Below are 16,474 nucleotides of genomic sequence, written 5' to 3'. Positions count from 1 at the left end.
TCTATCACATATCCCAACCATTTATATCAACTTCATTTAGCCAGGTGTCTTTCTTCTGAATGTTGATGCTGTGCTTTTAACTTACTTAATTGTCATGAACTCTGTGTTACTTTTGGTTGTCCGTTCTGCCTGTGCAGAGCATATTATGAATGTCAATGCAGATTGGTTGTCCTGTCCATTGTAAAACCATAGCAGGAAGTTATTGTTGTTTTTGTTGTTGTGTTGCAGTTTGTTCATCCTTTATCAACCAAATAACAGGAAGTTGCTGTGTTACAGTGTGTGCGTTCCCCTACATCCTGGCTTTTACCACTGACTCCATTGAGATCCGGCTGGTTGTCAACGGTAACCTGGTCTATACAGCTGTGGTGCCAGAGCTGCAGCTGACTGCCTCGAGGGTGAGTCTGATTGACAGGTGGATGTGTCCAATCATGGTAATGATTGTAATGAAAATGTGTGCACAATTGTGTATATTTTTTCATGTACACTCAGTGGCTAGTTTATTAGGTAGAACCATCTAGTACCGGGTCAGACACCCTTTTGCTTCCAGAACTGCCTGAATTATTTGGGGCATGGATTCTACAAGTCGGAAACGTTCCACAGGAATGTTGGTCAATGCTGACTCGATGGCATCACGCAGTTGCTGCAGATTGGACGGCAGTACCCCAGCCTGTACACTCTTTGAAAAAAAGGTGCTAAGTAAAACCATACAGAGTTCTTTGGTTTTTATTTTTTTATTTTTTTATTTCACCTTTATTTAACCAGGTAGGCTAGTTGAGAACAAGTTCTCATTTGCAACTGCGACCTGGCCAAGATAAAGCATAGCAGTGTGAACAGACAACAACACAGAGTTACACATGGAGTAAACAATAAACAAGTCAATAACATGGTAGGAAAAAGAGAATCTATATACAATGTGTGCAAAAGGCATGAGGTAGGCAATAAATCGAATAATTACAATTTAGCAGATTAACACTGGAGTGATAAATCATCAGATGATCATGTGCAAGAAGAGATACTGGTGTGCAAAAGAGCAGAAAAGTAAATAAATAAAAGCAGTATGGGGGTGAGGTAGGTAAATTGGGTGGGTAGTTTACAGATGGACTATGTACAGCTGCAGCGATCGGTTAGCTGCTCATATAGCAGATTTTTAAAGTTGTTGAGGGAGATAAAAGTCTCCAACTTCAGAGATTTTTGCAATTCGTTCCAGTCGCACGCAGCAGAGAACTGGAAGGAAAGGCGTCCAAATGAGGTTTTGGCTTTAGGGATGATCAGTGAGATACACCTGCTGGAGCGCGTGCTACGGGTGGGTGTAGCCATCGTGACCAGTGAACTGAGATAAGGCGGCACTTTACCTAGCATAGCCTTGTAGATGACCTGGAGCCAGTGGGTCTGACGACGAACATGTAGCGAGGGCCAGCCGACTAGGGCATACAGGTCGCAGTGGTGGGTCGTATAAGGTGCTTTAGTAACAAAACGGATGGCACTGTGATAAACTGCATCCAGTTTGCTGAGTAGAGTATTGGAAGCTATTTTGTAGATGACATCGCCGAAGTCGAGGATCGGTAGGATAGTCAGTTTTACTAGGGTAAGTTTGGCGGCGTGAGTGAAGGAGGCTTTGTTCCGGAATAGAAAGCCGACTCTAGATTTGATTTTGGATTGGAGATGTTTGATATGAGTCTGGAAGGAGAGTTTGCAGTCTAGCCAGACACCTAGGTACTTATAGATGTCCACATATTCTAGGTCGGAACCGTCCAGGGTGGTGATGCTAGTCGGGCGTGCGGGTGCAGGCAGCGAACGGTTGAAAAGCATGCATTTGGTTTTACTAGCATTTAAGAGCAGTTGGAGGCCACGGAAGGAGTGTTGTATGGCATTGAAGCTCATTTGGAGGTTAGATAGCACAGTGTCCAGGGAAGGGCCGGAAGTATACAGAATGGTGTCGTCTGCGTAGAGGTGGATCAGGGAATCGCCCGCAGCAAGAGCAACATCATTGATGTATACAGAGAAAAGAGTCGGCCCGAGAATTGAACCCTGTGGTACCCCCATAGAGACTGCCAGAGGACCGGACAACATGCCCTCCGATTTGACACACTGAACTCTGTCTGCAAAGTAGTTGGTGAACCAGGCAAGGCAGTCATTAGAAAAACCGAGGCTATTGAGTCTGCCGATAAGAATATGGTGATTGACAGAGTCGAAAGCCTTGGCCAGGTCGATGAAGACGGCTGCACAGTAATGTCTTTTATCGATGGCGGTTATGATATCGTTTAGTACCTTGAGCGTGGCTGAGGTGCACCCGTGACCGGCTCGGAAACCGGATTGCACAGCGGAGAAGGTACGGTGGGATTCGAGATGGTCAGTGATCTGTTTGTTGACTTGGCTTTCGAAGACCTTAGCTAGGCAGGGCAGGATGGATATAGGTCTGTAACAGTTTGGGTCCAGGGTGTCTCCCCCTTTGAAGAGGGGAATGACAGCGGCAGCTTTCCAATCCTTGGGGATCTCAGATGATACGAAGGAGAGGTTGAACAGGCTGGTAATAGGGGGTGCGACAATGGCGGCGGACAGTTTCAGAAATAGGGGGTCCAGATTGTCAAGCCCAGCTGATTTGTATGGGTCCAGGTTTTCCAGCTCTTTCAGAACATCTGCTATCTGGATTTGGGTAAAGGAGAAGCTGGGGAGGCTTGGGCGAGTAGCAGCGGGCCGGGCGGGGCTGCTGGCCAAGGTTGGAGTCGCCAGGTGGAAGGCATGGCCAGCCATTGAGAAATGTTTGTTGAAGTTTTCGATTATCACGGACTTATCAGTGGTGACCGTGTTATCTAGCCTCAGTGCAGTGGGCAGCTGGGAGGAGGTGCTCTTGTTTTCCATGGACTTTACAGTATCCCAGAACTTTTTGGAGTTAGAGCTACAGGATGCAAATTTCTGCTTGAAAAAGCTGGCCTTTGCTTTCCTGACTGACTGCGTGTATTGGTTCCTGACTTCCCTGAACAGTTGCATATCACGGGGGCTCTTCGATGCTTGTAGTTCGCCACAGGATGTTTTTGTGCTGGTCGAGGGCAGTCAGGTCTGGAGTGAACCAAGGGCTATATCTGTTCTTGGTTCTGCATTTTTTGAACGGAGCATGCTTGTCTAATATGGTGAGGAAGTAACTTTTAAAGAATGACCAGGCATCCTCAACTGACGGGATGAGGTCAATATCCTTCCAGGGTACCCGGGCCAGGTCGATTAGAAAGGCCTGCTCGCATAAGTGTTTCAGGGAGCGTTTGACAGTGATGAGGGGTGGTCGTTTGACCGTGGACCCGTGGCGGATACAGGCAATGAGGCAGTGATCGCTGAGATCTTGATTGAAGACAGCAGAGGTGTATTTGGAGGGCAAGTTGGTCAGGATAATGTCTATTAGGGTGCCCATGTTTACGGATTTAGGATTGTACCTGGTGGGTTCCTTGATGATTTGTGTGAGATTGAGGGCATCAAGCTTAGATTGTAGGACTGCCGGGGTGTTAAGCATATCCCAGTTTAGGTCACCTAACAGAACAAACTCTGAAGCTAGATGGGGAGCGATCAATTCACAGATGGTGTCCAGGGCACAGCTGGGAGCTGAGGGGGGTCGGTAGCAGGCGGCAACAGTGAGAGACTTATTTCTGGAGAGATTAATTTTTAAAATTAGAAGTTCGAACTGTTTGGGCATAGACTTGGAAAGTATGACAGAACTTTGCAGGCTATCTCTGCAGTAGATTGCAACTCCTCCCCCTTTGGCAGTTCTATCTTGACGGAAAGTGTTATAGTTGGGTATGGAAATCTCAGAGTTTTTGGTGGCCTTCCTAAGCCAGGATTCAGACACGGCAAGGACATCAGGGTTGGCAGAGTGTGCTAAAGCGGTGAGTAAGGCAAACTTAGGGAGGAGGCTTCTGATGTTGACATGCATGAGGCCAAGGCTTTTTCGATCACAGAAGTCAACAAATGAGGGTGACTGGGGACATTACATTTACATTTCATTTACATTTAAGTCATTTAGCAGACGCTCTTATCCAGAGCGACTTACAAATTGGTGCATTCACCTAATGACATCCAGTGGAACAGCCACTTTACAATAGTGCATCTAAATCTTTTAAGGGGGGGGGGGGGCAGAAGGATTGCTTTATCCTATCCTAGGTATTCCTTGAAGAGGTGGGGTTTCAGGTGTCTCCGGAAGGTGGTGATTGACTCCGCTGTCCTGGCGTCGTGAGGGAGTTTGTTCCACCATTGGGGTGCCAGAGCAGCGAACAGTTTTGACTGGGCTGAGCGGGAACTGTACTTCCTCAGTGGTAGGGAGGCGAGCAGGCCAGAGGTGGATGAACGCAGTGCCCTTGTTTGGGTGTAGGGCCTGATCAGAGCCTGAAGGTACTGAGGTGCCGTTCCCCTCACAGCTCCGTAGGCAAGCACCATGGTCTTGTAGCGGATGCGAGCTTCAACTGGAAGCCAGTGGAGAGAGCGGAGGAGCGGGGTGACGTGAGAGAACTTGGGAAGGTTGAACACCAGACGGGCTGCGGCGTTCTGGATGAGTTGTAGGGGTTTGATGGCACAGGCAGGGAGCCCAGCCAACAGCGAGTTGCAGTAATCCAGACGGGAGATGACAAGTGCCTGGATTAGGACCTGCGCCGCTTCCTGTGTGAGGCAGGGTCGTACTCTGCGGATGTTGTAGAGCATGAACCTACAGGAACGGGCCACCGCCTTGATGTTAGTTGAGAACGACAGGGTGTTGTCCAGGATCACGCCAAGGTTCTTAGCGCTCTGGGAGGAGGACACAATGGAGTTGTCAACCGTGATGGCGAGATCATGGAACGGGCAGTCCTTCCCCGGGAGGAAGAGTAGCTCCGTCTTGCCGAGGTTCAGCTTGAGGTGGTGATCCGTCATCCACACTGATATGTCTGCCAGACATGCAGAGATGCGATTCGCCACCTGGTCATCAGAAGGGGGAAAGGAGAAGATTAATTGTGTGTCGTCTGCATAGCAATGATAGGAGAGACCATGTGAGGTTATGACAGAGCCAAGTGACTTGGTATATAGCGAGAATAGGAGAGGGCCTAGAACAGAGCCCTGGGGGACACCAGTGGTGAGAGCGCGTGGTGAGGAGACAGATTCTCGCCACGCCACCTGGTAGGAGCGACCTGTCAGGTAGGACGCAATCCAAGCGTGGGCCGCGCCGGAGATGCCCAACTCGGAGAGGGTGGAGAGGAGGATCTGATGGTTCACAGTATCGAAGGCAGCCGATAGGTCTAGAAGGATGAGAGCAGAGGAGAGAGAGTTAGCTTTAGCAGTGCGGAGCGCCTCCGTGATACAGAGAAGAGCAGTCTCAGTTGAGTGACTAGTCTTGAAACCTGACTGATTTGGATCAAGAAGGTCATTCTGAGAGAGATAGCAGGAGAGCTGGCCAAGGACGGCACGTTCAAGAGTTTTGGAGAGAAAAGAAAGAAGGGATACTGGTCTGTAGTTGTTGACATCGGAGGGATCGAGTGTAGGTTTTTTCAGAAGGGGTGCAACTCTCGCTCTCTTGAAGACGGAAGGGACGTAGCCAGCGGTCAGGGATGAGTTGATGAGCGAGGTGAGGTAAGAGAGAAGGTCTCCGGAAATGGTCTGGAGAAGAGAGGAGGGGATAGGGTCAAGCGGGCAGGTTGTTGGGCGGCCGGCCGTCACAAGACGCGAGATTTCATCTGGAGAGAGAGGGGAGAAAGAGGTCAAAGCACAGGGTAGGGCAGTGTGAGCAGAACCAGCGGTGTCGTTTGACTTAGCAAGCGAGGATCGGATGTCGTCGACCTTCTTTTCAAAATGGTTGACGAAGTCATCTGCAGAGAGGGAGGAGGGGGGGGGGAGGGGGAGGAGGATTCAGGAGGGAGGAGAAGGTGGCAAAGAGCTTCCTAGGGTTAGAGGCAGATGCTTGGAATTTAGAGTGGTAGAAAGTGGCTTTAGCAGCAGAGACAGAAGAGGAAAATGTAGAGAGGAGGGAGTGAAAGGATGCCAGGTCCGCAGGGAGGCGAGTTTTCCTCCATTTCCGCTCGGCTGCCCGGAGCCCTGTTCATGCAGGGCCTGGGTTTACCTCCACATCACCCGAGGAACAGAGGGGCAGTAGGATGAGGGTGCGGCTAAAGGCTATCAAAACTGGTCGCCTAGAGCGTTGGGGACAAGGAATAAAAGGAGCAGATTTATGGGCGTGGTAGAATAGCTTCTGGGCATAATGTGCAGACCAGGGTATGGTGGGGCACGGGTACAGCGGAGGCAAGCCCAGGCACTGGGTGATGATAAGAGAGGTTGTATCTCTGGACATGCTGGTCTCAATGGGTGAGGTCACCGCATGTGTGGGGGGTGGGACAAAGGAGGTATCAGAGGTACGGAGAGTGGAACTACGGGGTCCATTGCAAACCAAAACAATGATAACTAGCCTGAACAACAGTATGCAAGGCATATTGATATTTGAGAGAGACATACAATAAGGCATAAAGTGATTGCAGGTCATGATTGGGAGAGCTAGCTAAAACAGCAGGTCAGATAACAGCAGCTATTCAGCTAACACAGCAACAGAAGGTAAAAATGGCGACAACTGGGCAGAGAGGGTCAGATTAACTACACACAGATCCTGAGTTAAGGCACAGAGCCGACAGATAAAACACAAATAAACAGAATGGAGTACCGTGAATTAATGGACAGTCAAGCAGGCATAAGCTATGTAGCCAAGTGATCATAGTGTCCAGGGGGCAGCCGTAGATGGAGTAGTGAGGCCTCCACTAAGCTAGCCCGCGGCGTTTAAAGACCAGGGTTCAATTCCCACGGGGGGACCAGGATGAATATGTATGAACTTTCCAATTTGTAAGTTGCTCTGGATAAGAGCGTCTGCTAAATGACTTAAATGTAAATGTACATAAGTATTCAGACCCTTTGCTATGAGACTCGAAATTGAGCTCAGGTTTATCCTGTTTCTATTGATCGTCCTTGAAATGATCTTACAACTTGATTGGTAAAATCAATTGATTTGGTCATGATTTGGAAAGGCACACACCTGTCTATATAAGGTCCCACAGTTGACAGTGCATGTCAGATCAAAAACCAAGCCATGAAGTTGAAGGAATTGTCCGTAGAGCAATTCCAAGATTCTTTGGTCTGATGAAACCAAGATTGAACTCTTTGGTCTGAATGCCAAGCATCACATCTGGAGGAAACCTGGCACCGTCCCTCCGGTGAAGCATGGTGGTGGCAGCATCGTGCTGTGGGGATGTTTTTCAACGGCAGGGACTAGGAGACTAGTGAGGGTTGAGAGAAAGATGAACGGAGCAAAGTACAGAGAGATCCTTGATGAAAACCTGCTCCAAGGGCGCTCGGGACATCAGACTGGGGCGGAGGTTCACCTCCCAACAGGACATCGACCCTAAGTACAGCCAAGACAGCGCAGGAGTGGCTTCGGGACAAGTCTCTGAATGTCCTTGAGTGGCCCAGCCAGAGTCCGAACTGGAACCCGATCGAACATCTCTGCAGAGACCTGAAAATAGCTGTGCAGCAACGCTCCCCATCCAACCTGACAGAGCGCGACAGGATCTGCGGAGAAGAGTGGGAGAAGCTCCCCAAATACAGGTGTGCCAAGCTGATAGTGTCATACCCAAGAAGATTCGAGACTGTAATCACTGCCAAAGGTGCTTCAACAAAGTACTGAGCAAATGGTCTTAATACTTATGTAAATGTGATATTTCAGTTTTTTATTTTTAATACATTCTAAACCTATTTTTGCTTCGTCATTATGGGGCATTGTTTGTAGATTAATGAGGATTAAAAAAAAAGTTTTAATCCATTTCAGAATAAGGCTGTAATGTAACATAATGTGGAAAAAGTCAAGGGTTCTGAATACTTTTAGGAACCTTTCTTTCCAAGAGTGTACAGTTAACACCATGCAGGTTGGGTCCATGCTGCTTATGCCAAAACTCTGCCATCAGCATGATGCAACAAGAACCGGGATTCATTGGACCAGGTGATGTTTTTCCACTCAATTGTCCAGTGTTGGTGATCCCATGCGCACTGGAGCCGCTTCTTCTTGTTTTTAGCGGATAGGAGTGGAACGGAATGGTCATCTGCAGCAATAGCCAATCCGTGACATGGATCAACAAGTTGTGCGTTCCGAGATGCCAATTCTGCACACCACTCTTGTACTGTGCCGTTATTTGTCTGTTCGTGGCCCTCCTGTTTGCTTGCACAATTCTTTCCATTATCTTTCAACTAGCTTTTTCCGCTTACAGGACTGCCGCTGACTGGATGTTTTTTTTGTTTGTCGCGCCATTCTCGGTAAACCCCAGACACTGTCATACTTAAAGCCCAGGAAGGCAGAGTTTTCTGAGATACTGAATCCGGCCTGCCTGGCACCGACGATCACATCACGCTCAAAGTTTTTAGCAACCAAACGAACAGTAACTGGATGCCTGTCATCCTGCTTTATATAGCAAGCCACTGCCACGTGACTCACTTTCTGTAGGAGCGATCGATTTTGTTTTGCGAGCAGGGACAATAAACTGTAGAAAAACAATCAAACACACACAACTCTTACACAGCAGAGGGATACACAGTACACAGACTCGAGTGTACCGTTTAGCAATATAAAATACAACATCGTTGTGTTAGCAGGTGTTGGTTAGGGAAATAATGCCATCACCTGTCATACTTTATCTACCTCTCATTCTTCTCAATCTCTATTTCTCTCTGTCTACCTCTATTCATCTTTCCCCATATCCACTTTTTCTGCCCCTCTCCATTTCATTCAATCCCTCCATCTCCCCCCCCCCATCCCCTGCTCACGCAGTCGGACATCTACTTTGTGTCGTCCGCTCCGGTCAACTCGGCTTCCAACTGCAGCTCCCGGGACACCAGTTCCCAGAGTTCGCCACAGACGCCCACAGGCTACGAAATGCCCGTTTTCCCCTCACCGCTCGGAGACGGTAAGCCTCACATAGCAACCAAACACGATATAGAATGACACAAAGTACAATTGGAAATGCACACTTTGTTGACTACGAGTCTTTGCTATTTATTTGTTATTGTTTGGTGGGGGGGCGTAGTATGATTTATAACACAAGCAACCTTATATTTTTTTTAAACTTGCCTGGCCCAAAGAACTAAATCAACCCACACACTGTGAAACCCTTGCAAGGGTAAATTATTTACACCATTTTTCGTTTGTTTCTATGCCATTGAGAAGTTTAATTGAGGCTGTAGTTGTGAAAATGTTCCTCCAAAGCTTGAGGCAGAATGCCACCTCTGAATCTTCGTTGGAACATTCCCAGTGGAGTGTGATATCTTTCACATACACATACTGTGTGAACACACACACACACACACACACACACACACACACACACACACACACACACAGTAGGAGAGAACAGCAGTCAATGTGCATGAACCTGTGATCCCACCCACCCAGCCACCAGCAGTCACCTAGTCTCTGTGACTCCAACTAAAACTCACAAGATGAAGACAGGGTTTCCCCTCAAGGACAGAGGGATCTCAATATCACCTTCTCTTTTTTTCTCGCTCGCTCTCCTCTCTCTCTTTCTCTCTCCCTTCCTCCCGTCTTTCCACTCCTTCTACACTACCCATCCCCCTCCTAGACCCCCATCCACCCGTCCACTCTCTTTCCAATGAAGGTACTCCTCCCTCAATCCTTCTAAATGCATATTGCTGTCGTCTGCAATGGAACATATTTATGATGCACTGTGTGTCCAGGAGGGACAGTTTTTAATGATACACAAGGATGTCATTTACTGTGATTACAGAGAGGGGGAGAGAGACAGAGAGGTGACGACAGCTTTGCGTTTATTACAGAATGTATTTTATCTCTAAGGACGAGACGTGCAGTAATCATCAGACATAGACGCTAAATCTAATGACCACTGAGGTTCATAGACTCATAAGTGGGGTGGAAACACACAGTTCTTCAAATGGGTACGAACACACACACACACACACATATTTACGTTAGTCCGAATATGTCATTTCGGGTCACCTCGGGGAACTGCAGTAGCTAGTATGCATGCACACCCTCACACAAACATGCACACTCATACTACAGATTGCTGATGTATTACTTTGGGCAGAGAGTTTGACATTGGACCTGTACTGGGCTTTAGGGTGGAGGGTCACATTTGGGGGAGGGGTGGGGTAAGATAGATGAAACCATTTTTTTTTCTGGTCCATCCTCTCTTTTTATTGGTCAACTCTAGTCTTGGAACACTGCTACAACCAATCACATCCCTGTGACAGTGATTGTTTCAGCTCTGGAGGTGGTGCGACTACTAAATGTGTGTGTTCTGTCATACCGGTGTTTGAGTGTGTGTGTGTGTTACATAACCTTCTTCTTCATCCCTGGTTCAGATTCCATACGGATCCCGTACGGTACCAAGCTTTCCCTGTACATGTCTAAGGATGCCGAAGGTACTTCAAGCAGTCTTCCCACTACTCCTCGGGTTTGTCCCAAATGGCACTTTTTTCCCTTATAGAGTGCAGCTTTTTTTCTCCCAAAGCCTTGTGGGCCTTCGTCAAAAGTGGCGCACGATAAAGGGAAAAGGGTGCCGTTTGGGATGCGTCCCTCCCTCTTCAGTTGTTCTTCATCCCTCCCTCTTCATCTAGCTACACATGCTGCCCTACTAACATGCAAGGGGGGAAAAACACAACTTTTAATTTTTTTTTTTTTTACATATGAAGCGGCACGTTTGATTGACCCTCGGTTGAATGTCAAGTGAACGTTATTTGTCTTCCCCATCCCCCTCGCTCTCTGTCACTCTGAGGAGAGCGATTGTGAGAATGAGTGAGTCAGTTTAAAAGAACAACATTTCATGGAGATGAAGAGAGTATGAGAGGGAGGCAGGTTCGGAAAGGTAATGCGGGTGAGAGAGGTGAGAATGAGAGAGGGAGACTGAAGAGAGAGAGAGAGGAGAAGATACGTCTGCCGCAGCATGATTTACAGATTGCACTGTCGCCATGGAAACTTTTGTCAAAGCCCCCTCTCCCATCCAGAGTGGTGGGCCAAATAGAGGTGCCACAATCTGGGGGGGTGGAGGGAAGATGGGGGCGCTGACAAAAATACCCAAAATACCGCCTATGCCTGCCGTTTCTGCTCTATGGGGACAGGTGCTTTTTAATTGGTGGAGAATTTACTCAGTTTGAGATCACATTTGTTGACATCGGGTAAAATGTGAATACAGGATGCTGAGACTGTGTTGATTGGACTGTCAAACTACATCTGGTAGTATTCGACCAATCCTGAACCATGTTAAATCATGGAATCATATCCCATTCTGATCGGATGGTTACAAGCATAACTATCCAAATATTCAATACTCTGTTGGTCATTACTATTGTCCGTACAACATTTGATTGAAATCTGATCTTAGTTTTTTTGATTTTAAGGTTATTTACCCTGGAGCAGAAACAAATGTGGGATATATTTAGATCCATGTGATTATGGTCGCTTGCTTGTTTTGATATAATTATTTAATATCTATTTAGTTTGTTATTTACATTTCCGTGTGTCTGGTATTGTTCCTGGAGAGAAGTGCCAGTAAAGCGGTGACGGTGAGTCGGTGAACCTGTAATAATAATATAAGTGACCCCGTCTCCCAGAATGCTGCTTTCTTCACTTCTGACCCTGTGACATTTCAGAACGGCAGTCTGTTTGGTGCAGTGCAGCCTCCCATTGATTCAGACAGTCACATAGCTGCCTGTGTGTGCTAGTATTGCCACCCTGTCCTGCTCAAGGGGAACGCTGCATTAGAATATGACCCTTCACTTCCACCTGGTGGTTACATTAGTCATTGCAAAACAATACAGCTGGGTCGTGTTCATTAGGGCTAAACGTAACAAAACATGTTGCAACGGAAATCAAATAACTATAGTTCTTGTTGGCCAAATCCAAGCTGTCCCTCCTGGATTCAGTCCGTAGATTTGGTGCCTAATGAACCCATCCCTGTTGTGTCTGTGACTGGATTACAGCAGACTAGAGAGGCGGAATGCAGTGCTGTTATCAAGATGTTAAGCATTCAATTAATTTGACTTAAACAGTTGAATATATAGCCGTAAATGGCTGTAATTTAGTGGTCATATTAAATTACAAGAGTGTTGTGCATTCAATTAATTTGACGTCAACGGTTTCATTATTTATTCCAAATTATGAATAAATAATATATAGCCGTAAATGGCTGTAATTTAGTGGTCATATTATATTACAAGAGTGTTGATATGATGATGAAATCATAATGAGATCACACACTGTGCCACTGAGTACAGTGTTATTAATCAGTTTAGATACAGAAGGCTTAATTTTAACATGACATGTTCCTGTATTCTTCCAATGTGTGTGTGTGTGTGTGTGCATGTGCGTGGTAAACTAACCAAACTAAGCATGTCTCCATTTCTTCATTGCCTGAAGTTGCCTGGTGTTTAAATTGTGTCTCTCTCTTACTGCAATACCTCACTCTGTATTTCTCCATCCATCCTCACCCTCCCTGTGCCTCTCGCTTCTTGTCTCCCCCTCTCTTCTGTTCCTCTTATTTGATCACTACCACCCGTTCTTCCTCGACCCTTCTCTCTATCGCCCCTGTCTTGCTCTCGCTCTCTCCCCCATCCTTTTCTCGTTCTCCATTTCATGACACCTCTCCCCCCCCCCCCCCATCTCGTACCCATCTCCCAGGTGAGGCACAGTGTAAGCATATTTTCAAGATCCCCCTGAGTAACCTGGTGGGCCGCAGCATCGAGAGGCCCCTCAAGTCGCCACTGGTCAACAAGGTGGTGACGGGCTTGACAGCACAGGTCCCTAGCATGTGTGTGGCCCCCGCGGGGCCCCTCATGCAGGGGGCTTCACACACCCTGTCACTGTCCCGCATGGAGATCAAAGAGATTGCCAGCCGCACCCGCAAAGAGCTGCTAGGTGAGTGAGACACCAAGACTGGAATGTACATACACACCCCTGACTACACACACCTGACAGGGCGTTCAGAACGTTTAGTGGACTGAATAATATGAGTCTTTCCCATCAGTGTTCATGGTCATTTAGCTATTTGATCAACTTTTTTATCTAATACACCTACAGGTGACAATGAGATATACAGTTTACACTGAGTGTACAAAACATTAAGGACACCTTCCTAATATTGAGTTTCACCCCCCCCCCCCCCCCTCCCCATTTGCCCACAGAACAGCCTTAATTAGTCAGCGCATGGACTCTACAAGGTGCTGGAAGCATTCCACAGGGATGCTGGCCCATGTTGACTCCAATGCTTCCCACAGTTGTGTCAAGTTGGATGTATGTCTTTTAGGTGGTGGAACATTCTTAATACACACGGGAAACTGTCAAGCGGTGCACCTGCTACCATACCCTGCTCAAATATTCTGACTTGCCCCAGTCACCCTCTGAATTGCACACATACACAATCCATGTCTCAATTGTCTCAAGGCTTTAAATTCCTTCTTTAACCTGTCTCCTACCCTTCATCTACAGTGATTGAAGTGGATTTAACAGGTGACATCAATAAGGAATCAAATCAAAGTTTATTTGTCACGTGCACCGAATACAACAGGTATACAACCTTACAAGTGCAATTTTGAAGTAAAACATAGGTATTAGGTGAACAATAGATGATAAGTAAGGAAATAAAAAACAACAGTAAAAAGACAGTGAATAATAACAGTAGCGAGGCTATATACAGGCACCGGTTAGTCGGGCTAATTAAGGTAGTATGTACATGTAGGGTTGGTTAAAGTGACTATGAATATATGATAAACAGAGAGTAGCAGTAGCGTAAAAGAGGGGTGGGCGAGTGGTGGGTGGCGGGACATAATGCAGATAGTCCAGCTAGCCAATGTGCGGGGGCACCGGTTAGTCGTGCTAATTGAGGTAGTATGTACATGAATGTATAATTAAAGTAACTATGCATATATGATAAACAGAGACTAGCAGCAGTGTAAAAGAAGACAGTGCAAATCGTCTGGGTAGCCATTTGATTACCTGTTACAAGACTTAGTGCTCCGGTACCGCTTTCCATGCGGTAGTAGAGAGAACAGTCTATGACTGGGGTGGGTGGACTCTTTGACAATTTTTTGGACCTTCCTCTGACACGGCCTGGTGTAGAGGTCCCGGTTGGCAGGAAGCTTGGCCCCAGTGATGTACTGGGCCGTTCGCACTACCCTCTGTAGTGCCTTGCGGTCGGAGGTCGAGCAGTTGCCATACCAGGCAGTGTTGCAACCGGTCAGGATGCTCTCGATGTTGCAGCTGTAGAACCTTTTGAGGATCTGAGGACCCATGCCAAATCTTTTTAGTGTCCTGAGGGGGAATAGGCTTTGTCGTGCCCTCTTTACGACTGTCTTGGTGTGTTTGGACCATTCTAGTTTGTGGTGATGTGGACACCAAGGAACTTGAAGCTCTCAACCTGCTCCACTACAGCCCTGTCGATGAGAATGGGGGCGTGCTCGGTCCTCCTTTTCCTGTAGTCCACAATCATTTTCTAAGTCTTGTTTACATTTAGGGATAGGTTGTTATTAGGGCACCACCTGGCCACGTCTCTGACCTCCTCCCTATAGGCTGTCTCGTCGTTGTCTGTGATCAGGCCTACCACTGTTGTGTCGTCTTGCAAACTGAATGATGTTGTTGGAGTCGTAACTGGCCACGCAGTCGTGCGTGAACAGGCAGTACAGGAGGGGACTTTGCACACACCCCTGAGGGGCTCCAGTGTTGAGGATGAGCATGGCAGATGTGTTGCTACCTACCCTCACCACCTGGGGGAGGCCCGTCAGGAAGTCCAGGATCCAGTTGCAGAGGGAGGTGTTTAGTCCTAGAAACCTTAGCTTAGTGATGAGCTTTGAGGGTACTATGGTGTTGAACGCTGAGCTGTAGTCAATGAATAGCATTCTCACGTAGGTGTTCCTTTAGTCCAGGTGGGAAAGGGCAGTGTGGAGTGCAATAGAGATTGCATCATCTGTGGATCTGTTTGGGCGATATGCAAATTGGAATGGGTCTAGGGTTTCTGGAATAATGATGTTAATGTGAGCCCTTACCAGCCTTTCAAAGCACTTCATGGCTACGGACGTGAGTGCTACGGGTCTGTAGTCATTTAGGCAGGTTGCCTTAGTGTGCTTGGGCACAGGGACTACGGTGGTCTGCTTGAAACATGTTGGTATTACAAACTCAATCACGGACATGTTGAAAATGTCAGTGAAGACACCTGCCAGTTGGTCAGCACATGCCCGGAGCACACGTCCTGGTAATCCGTCTGGCCCCTCGGCCTTGTGAATATTGACCTGCTTAACGTTCTTACTCACGTCGGCTACGGAGAGCGTGATCACACAGTTGTCCGGAACAGCTGATGCTCTCATGCATGCCTCAGTTTTGCTTGCCTCGAAGCGAGCATAGAAGTGATTTAGCTCGTCTGGTAGGCTCGTGTCACTGGGCAGCTCGCCGCTGTTCTTCCCTTTGTCGTCTGTAATAGTTTGCACGCCCTACCACATAAGACGAGCGTTGGAGCCGGTGTAGTATGATTCAATCTCAGCCCTGTATTGGCGCTTTGCCTGTTTGATAGTTCGTCAGAGGACATAGCAGGATTTCTTATAAGCTTCCGGGTTAGAGTCCCGTACTTTGAAAGTGGCAGCTCTACCCTTTAGCTCAGTGCGAATGTGGCCTGTAATCCATGGCTTCTGGTTGGAGTATGTACGTACAGTCACTGTGGGGACGATGTCCTCGATGCACTTATTGATCAAGCCAGTGACTGATGTGGTGTATTCCTCAATGCAATCGGAAGAATCCTGGGAACATGTTCCAGTCTGTGATAGCAAAACAGTCCTGTAGTTTAGCATCTGCTTCATCTGACCACTTTTTTATAAACCGAGTCACTGGTGCTTTCTGCTTTAATTTTTGTTTGTAAGCAGGAATCAGGAGGATATAATTGTGGTCAGATTTTACCAAATGGAGGGAGAGCTTTGTACATGTCTCTGTGTGTGGAGTACAGTTGATCTAGAATGTTTTTTTCCCATCTGCTTGCGCACTTAACATGTTGATAGAAATTAGGTAAAACTGATTTAAGTTTCCCTGCATTAAAGTCTCCGACCGCTAGGAGTGCCGCCTCTGGGTGAGCGGTTTCCTGTTTGCTTATTTCCTTATACAGCTGACTGAGTGCAGTCTTAGTGCCAGCGTCCGTCTGTGGTGGTAAATAAACAGACACGAAAAGTATAGATGAGAACTCTTGGCAAATAGTGTGGTCTACAGTCTATCATAAGATACTCTACTTCAGGCGAGCAAAATCTAGAGACTTCCTTAGATTTCGTGCACCAGCTGCTGTTTACAAATATTTATATATCCTGCTAGCTGAATATCCATGTCATCATTCAGCCATAATTCCGTGAAACATAAGATGTTACAGTTTTTGATGTCATAGCTTTTACCTGGATTCACCTGTTCAGTCATTGTCATGGAAAGAGCAGGTGTCCT

General features: G+C 47.2%; 1 protein-coding gene across 5 annotated transcripts in view; it reads left to right on the top strand.

The window, feature by feature from the left end:
• The window catches only part of LOC129863668 (GTPase-activating Rap/Ran-GAP domain-like protein 3), a 165,598-nt gene that overhangs the window by 143,678 nt on the left and 5,446 nt on the right, over window positions 1-16,474 (top strand). For all 5 annotated transcript variants that reach the window (XM_055935799.1, XM_055935798.1, XM_055935801.1 and 2 more), the window contains exons 26-29: window positions 277-395; window positions 8,804-8,939; window positions 10,375-10,434; window positions 12,689-12,925. In XM_055935799.1, the coding sequence (XP_055791774.1) occupies window positions 277-395; window positions 8,804-8,939; window positions 10,375-10,434; window positions 12,689-12,925 (552 nt within the window). The remainder of the gene's footprint in view (window positions 1-276; window positions 396-8,803; window positions 8,940-10,374; window positions 10,435-12,688; window positions 12,926-16,474) is intronic.

The sequence above is a fragment of the Salvelinus fontinalis genome, chromosome 10 (genome assembly GCF_029448725.1).
Source record: "Salvelinus fontinalis isolate EN_2023a chromosome 10, ASM2944872v1, whole genome shotgun sequence".
NCBI classification, from domain to species: Eukaryota; Metazoa; Chordata; class Actinopteri; order Salmoniformes; family Salmonidae; genus Salvelinus; species Salvelinus fontinalis.
The sequence above is the reverse complement of the archived record's forward strand: the minus strand, read 5'-3'. Positions and strand labels throughout refer to the sequence as shown.